This window comes from Pyricularia grisea (genome assembly GCF_004355905.1).
Source record: "Pyricularia grisea strain NI907 chromosome Unknown Pyricularia_grisea_NI907_Scaffold_4, whole genome shotgun sequence".
Classification (NCBI taxonomy): domain Eukaryota; kingdom Fungi; phylum Ascomycota; class Sordariomycetes; order Magnaporthales; family Pyriculariaceae; genus Pyricularia; species Pyricularia grisea.
Genome location: NW_022156718.1, coordinates 1,327,353 through 1,334,322, shown reverse-complemented (window position 1 = coordinate 1,334,322; position 6,970 = coordinate 1,327,353). Strand labels below are relative to the sequence as shown.

Genomic DNA, 6,970 nt, shown 5'->3' with positions numbered 1-6,970 from the left:
AGCGCCAACACAGAGCCTGAAGAGCCCGTTGAGCCCCAATCCGACACAGAGCAAGATCAGCCAGTCGACAGCATCGAAGTTGACGGATCGTACGAGTACGAGTCAGTTTCTGAGCACCCAGGAGAGGCGCGAAGCCCTCCCCACCAACCTTCTGCCAAAACGTCAGACGGCAGGAACGAAATTCCGAAATCTCCAAGCAGAGCGCCCTCGCCTGCCGCCCAAATGAGAAGCGAAATGGCAGACGAAAGCGAAAGCACAACCGGCCAGGCTACCATCACTCAATCACAGCTGCAAGATCTTTTGGCCACCATTGCCCAACTTAAAGACCAGCTTGCCACCCGGAGTAACAATGCCACCCGTCAAACCCGCGGTATTACGCCTTTGAACAGCGCCTTTGGAGGGGCTGAGTTTAAGCCCCATGGTATCGCTGCCCGGACAGCATTTGAGCCTTACGGAAGTAACCAAAATGCTAAAAACCCTGCCTACGACAGGACGGCACGTAAAGCCGGCATCGACCCCGGCATGTTTGATGGTGATAAGGATCGTTTTGATAAATGGATCACCAAAATCGCAGATAAATTTGTAGAGGACGACGAAACTTATAAAACAGAAAGAAGCCGCATGGCGGTGATCAATTCCCTCACTGAAGGGCTTGCCAACGACCTTATCCAAGGCCGCTATGAATCCACCATTATGCCTTTCAGCAGCGCGGCCGAAATGGTCGCGACCCTAGCCGCTGTTTACCACGATGACAATCAAGCCTCCAAAGCCCGTGAGGAGCTTCGTCACCTGAAGTTTAGTCTGTCGGACAAGTCAACAGACATCCACCAGTTTATTGGCAAGGTTAACAGCCTAGCCGATAAAGCCAACATTGCCAAAACGGAACGCAAGTTGGTTCTCTATGAGCACATTCCTGCCAACCTGAACCCCCAGCTTCTCAGCCTATCCAAAGACCCAAATATCTCGTACGAGACCTTTGCCGGAGAAGTTGCGAACTCGGCGCTGGCCCAACAACGCGCTTGGGAGGAGCTCCGCGAGAACCGCAAAAAGAGGGAAGAGCGCCGTGAGCGTTCAGCCAGCGCCGAACGCAAACAGCGTCGACACGAGAATCGCCGGCACAGCCAGGAAGCCAAGAACCAAACCCGCACACAGACCATTGACGCCCCGAAGTCGCCCAGCAGAGAAAACGCCAAATTGGTCACTGAGGGTAGATGCTTCCTTTGCAAAGAAGCCGGGCACCTGGCACGCAATTGCCCCGAAAAGGCCGCTCACATCGCCGCCGTTCTCGCCCTTCAACACGAAGGCGATCGAGAAGCTGGTGAACGATCCGGCCACAGCTCATCTTCGTCGGATTCGGAAAACTGCTAAGGCTGCCGGAAGTCTCCTCGGCAGTCTGCATGCCTCAGATAGCCAAAATCGATAGATCACCCAAATTAAACACCTTCCTTGCTCCCATTCAATTGCAAGACAAAGGTCGTGGTCTCAACGCCCAAGCTCTCTGTGACACCGGAGCAGATGTGTACTTATCCATTCGACCGAGCCTCGCGAAAAAGGTCGCCCAACGTTTAGAGCTACCTATCAAAAAGCTCCCCAAACCTTTGGACTTTGGAGATTTTAACGGGAAGGTTACCGCAAGAGCCACCGAATACCTTCGGCTCACTTTGCAAATCGACGGACGACAATTCCCACGGCAGAAATTTATCCTCCTCGAGACGGCACACGATGTGTTTATCGGACAAGAATGGTGGACGAAGCATCGAGTAGGCTTATTCCCAGCTACCCGCAGCTTCGTTTGGCCCAACGACCTGCCCGCCATGGCCCAATACTCACCCGCAATCGTTGTACAACGTTCAAATCCGCCTCTGGACCTCGAGGCCCAAGCTGACGCAGTCCGCCGGGACCGCAAGATGGAACAAGAAGACCGTCGCATCCAGGTCCGCAAGATACTTCAAGGCCCTAAACGCCAACACGGAAACCAGGCTCAGATCGCAGAAATTAGCGCCTTTCCGACTATCCCAAAGACCGTTTCCAACAAAGCCCTGCCAGCAAATATTTGTGCCCTTCTTAACGACCCACGTCAAGATCGATGGAAGCGATCCCCGTTACCCACGGAGCCTATACCGCTGGTACCAGTAAACGATACGCCTACAACCAGCCTCAATGCGGTATCAGCCCTGCAATGGAACAAGACTCACGATGGACATCCCATTCCATTCCCTGCAGAGGAAGACCCGGAGCACATCGCGCAAGTACGAGCCAAGTTGCCCAAAGCACTTGCCCACCTTGAGGGCTTCTTTTCCAAAAAGGCGTCGACGATTCTCCCGCCTAGCCGACCCGGTTTCGACGTGGTTTTGGAACTCGAGAAACCTTTGGAGGGGAGGCCAGCCCGTTATTCGACCCCTTTCGCGATGATGGAGTTGGAAAAAGAAACCATCGACGAACTTCTGAGGATCGATTTCATTGAACGGACCATGGAGGAGACCGCAGCTTCAACTTTGTTCGTTCCTAAACCGCAATCGAAGGAGCAACGTTTTTGTGTGGATTACAGATGGGTAAACAAATTCATCAAAGGACGACAAGTACTTGCCCCCGACGTGGCCGGGACGTTGAGCAAATGTGGAAAAGCCCGGAGGATGACCAAGATCGACATTATTCGAGCTTTTAACAGATTGCTAATGGATCCGAAGTCACGGTATTTAACGGCGTTCAAAACGCGACAAGGCACATTTCAGTGGAAGGTCCTACCCTTTGGACTGAAGGTCGGACCCGCCTGGTTCCAAGCTTTTATCAACGCTCAGCTTAATGAACTGCTGGACGCTTTCGCGAGCGCCTACGCAGACGACGTGTTAATTTATACCGAGGATAAATCGGAGCAAGTCCACTTTGAGCAAACCGAGGAGGTTATTTACAGGTTGCACAAAGCCGGACTCCAAGGCGATATCAAAAAGTCAAGTTTCGGCGTTTTCGAAATCGAGTACCTGGGTTTACTTCTAGAGATCGGTAAAGGTATCCGCATCGACCCCAAAAAGGTCGAAGCCATCACCAGCTGGCAATGGGACGATGTCACCTCCGTTTCCGCAGTACGATCCTTCCTAGGCTTATGCAATTTCGTTCGGACGTTCTGCCATCACGCCAGCGAACAAGCAGAACCTCTGACCCGATTATTGAAAAAGGGAGTCCCGTTCGAAAGAGGCCCCGAGCAGAAATCTGCCTTTGAAGCGCTGAAACAGCTGGTGATCACCGCCCCCGTGATGAGTTTCTTCAAACCCGGTATGCCTGTTAGGATGGACACCGACGCCAGTGGCAGGGCCACCGCCGGTGTCGTGTGGCAGCAACAGGACGATGGCAGCTGGAAGCCAATCGGCTATTCGTCCAAAACCATGTCCCCTGCTGAACAAAACTATCCGATCCAGGACCAGGAGCTATTGGCTGTGATTAATACGCTAAAGGACTTCGAACCAGCCCTGTTGGGTACCAAGTTCTGTGTTTTCACCGATCACCAGGCCCTAATTTATTGGTCGACCAAGAAACTTTTGTCCGCTCGCCAGATACGATGGGCTGACTACCTGGCCAACTTCGACCTCACCTTTAAATACCGTCCCGGCAAGGATAATGTGGCAGCCGATGCCCTTTCGCGCAAAACCATCGACAACCCTACGGTTAAAGCCCGAGCTGTGTTAGACCGCACCATTGCACTAATTCCTCCAGAAAAGATCGACTCCCGACCCGGCGAACCTCTTCCAACCATTAGCAGCTTGGAACCCTCCGCACCGCAAGGAGTTGACCTGGTGGCCCTTATCCTGGAAGAGAACCTAAAACAGAACCTAGGTCGCCATGATAATCTGTTAACGGTACCCGAGACTACCCAGGATGGCAAGATTTTCTTAAGAACGGCTCTCATCCGCGAAGCTCATGAGCCCAAGATCTTCGGCCATGGAGGCCAGAACAAAACCCTGAGCCGCCTGAAAAGAGATTACTGGTGGCCCGACCGAAATCGAGACGTCAAACGCTACATCAAAAATTGTCGCGAATGTCAGCGCAACAAGGTACGACATGACAAGACGCCTGGGCTGCTGCACCCACTGGAGATCCCTAGACGGTGTTGGCAGCACGTGGTGGTGGACGGCAAAACTATGCCCAAGGATAAAGAAGGCTACGATTACGTCTGGGTCTTCATCTGCCGACTGACCAAACTTTTGGCCACCCTACCGGGAAAAAAGACAGACACCGCGGAAACCTTGGCCATGCGGTATTATCAGACTGTGTACCGTTGGAAAGGCGTCCCCGACTTATGGCTTTCCGACAACGCCGGACCGTTTATATCCGAGTTCCTAAACACTTTAAACGAGTTGACAGGAACAAAGCATAAACATGGAAGCGCCCGCCACCCTCAAAGTCAGGGCAGCGTCGAAATTACCAACGCTGAATTGGATCAGAAAATGCGCTTTTATGTAGACAAATACCAAACGAACTGGCGACGGCATATTCCCGCTTTCGACTTCGGCCACAACTCGTCCGTTCACGCCTCTATCGGCATGGCACCGATCGAAGCAGAAACAGGAGCTCGCCCTAGAGACCCGCTCTCTCTACCTTTACCCGAAGAAGACCTGGAGACCGGTCAGCAACAAAAGGCGCTGGAAATGGTCCGCCAAGCCCGGCAAGCCCAGGAACTGGCCCGCAACAATGGACTCGGAGCGCAGATAGAGCAACAGAGGCAGGCTAATAAGAAGCGGCGACCGGTCGACTTTACGGTGGGAGATGCGGTTTACGTTAGCAAAAAGGGTTTTTCCACCGAAGCTCCTACGACCAAGTTGGACTCGCAAAATGCAGGACCATGGACGATTCTCGAGGAAAAGGGCCACAGCTTCATTCTCGACACCCCTGCCTGGTATAAAGGTAGTAAGCTGTTCCACGCCAGCCGACTGCGCAAGGCAGGAACGGATCCATTACCTCAGCAGTATCAAAAGCCGGAACCACCGGTCGAAATTAACGGAGAACCGGAGTGGGAGGTGGAGCAAGTGTTGGCCTCACGTCTATTCGGACGAAAGAAGACGTTGCAATATCAGGTATCGTGGGTCGGACTCGACCCTGATGAGACATGGTATGAGGCCCGCGACTTGAAAAATTCACCAGTACTGCTGGATACCTTTCACAGGGAGTACCCGGACGCAGCAGGACCTCCGGTAAATTTGCAACAGTGGATCAGGAGCGCAGCAGAGGATGTTTTTGCGGAGGACGGACCCGAGGACAATGTTGCCGAGCACGATGCGAAAAAGACACGAGAGCGGAGGAAGGCCCCGAGGAGACACACGTGACAAACTCAAGACTCTGACCGCCTACGTCGATCAGGCCTTAGAGGGGGGTAATGTGAGGATCAGGCCCCTAGACCTACCCTCAGAATCACGACTCGGCTCCACACCGAGCCAGGGATCGGACAAGGATCCACTACCTCCGGATTTAAGCGCGTCTCTTGAGCGCGTCGTCGATTGTAATTTCTCTCTTCTCTTCAGTTTAGAATTTTCGTCGATAGCGCCTAATACACTGAGGTTCTCCAATGTATGCCTGGCCGTGACATTTATTACCCCCCACGTGCAAAAGACTTCAAATTTTATTTAAAAATAAAAATATAATTAGAAAAAATCAAAAAAATCAAAAATTTATTAAAAATCCAACCTCCATTTGAGAATTAAGGGCACCCATATCCCAATTCGACCAATATAACGATTAAAAATATAAAATAAATCGTTGTTAATTATTTCGTTAATTCCTATATCCAACGTACAAACCGTTTATTTTTGCGATTTTTATTTAATTAATTATAACGGAATGTCGGTCGCCGAATTGGCGAAATTACCTCCACTTAAGCCCAAAATAAATAAGTTGTCCTTAGACCTGAACCAGAGTGATCTTTGGTTGGACCTACAGGTACAAGCAAAGCCACGAATTAAGCCACGGCCACGCGGCTCAATTGGTGGAGCTCCGATTCAGGGATGAGCCCTGAGACTAAAAAATTCTACAAATATTTTATACGTTAAAAACGATTTTATTTCCGATTTATTTAATTTTAAAATTATATTATGCTCTGGGCGATATAAAGGCAAATTGGTAAAAGTTATTTTCGAAACAAATCCTCTTAAATAAGCGAATTGGAATGGTAATTTATTTTGGACTAATTCGATATAATCGGGGTTTTTATTTTCCGGAAACGGGATTAATTTTCCTTTATTAATTTTCCATTAATATCAACGGCCGACGGCGAATAAATTAATAACGGATTTTTCGGATCCAATTTTTAACGTAATAGGCTACGTAGGTGATAGGCACAATTTTTATCGTTTTTATCGGGGGTTGGTATTTAATTTATATTAAAAAGCGGCTATATTTACAACGTTTCGGTCCTTACTTAAAGCGACCGGGGTCGGTTTGGGTTTTAAAAAAATTATTTAGCGCCACGGTCGTTGGAATATTTGCACCTTTTTAATTTTTTGTTCGAATGTTCGGTCGCGCCGTTTTATATTAGTTTATACAACCGGATCGGGTTTATCCAATAATATATTCGAAAATTTAATAACCGGCGAAAATTTTGCCAACGACGGTATTTTTTTAAATTATACAAACGTTTACGTTTTCGGGTAAATCTAAATATCCTGTTCAATTAACCAATTTTACCCAATAAATATATTATATCCATTTTCCGTTACGTAAAATATTTGGTTATTAAACCGGCGTGTATTAATTTCCAAAATCGTTTTTAATTTATACGTAATACGTTTTACGTCCTATTTGCGGTAATCCGATAAAAATAACGGGATTTTTAACCTTTAAAGCCGGGCTTTTAACCGTTTTACGGCTTATTTAACGATTATTGGGCTAATTAAAAAAAAATTTATTCCGGTATTTTAAAAAATTTTAATTAATAATTTTACGCCATTAACCTATATTTAAATTCGAACGATAAAAAATTTAAATT

General features: G+C 48.7%; 1 protein-coding gene across 1 annotated transcript; it reads left to right on the top strand.

The window, feature by feature from the left end:
- Positions 1–1,397: 1,397 nt before the first annotated feature.
- On the top strand, positions 1,398–5,315 carry PgNI_07120 (uncharacterized protein; the record flags this gene model as incomplete). The annotated part of the gene is made up of 1 exon (XM_031127137.1): positions 1,398–5,315. One exon carries the CDS (start codon positions 1,398–1,400, stop codon positions 5,313–5,315), a length of 3,918 nt encoding a protein of 1,305 aa, XP_030980495.1.
- Between the last annotated feature and the right edge of the window lie 1,655 nt (positions 5,316–6,970).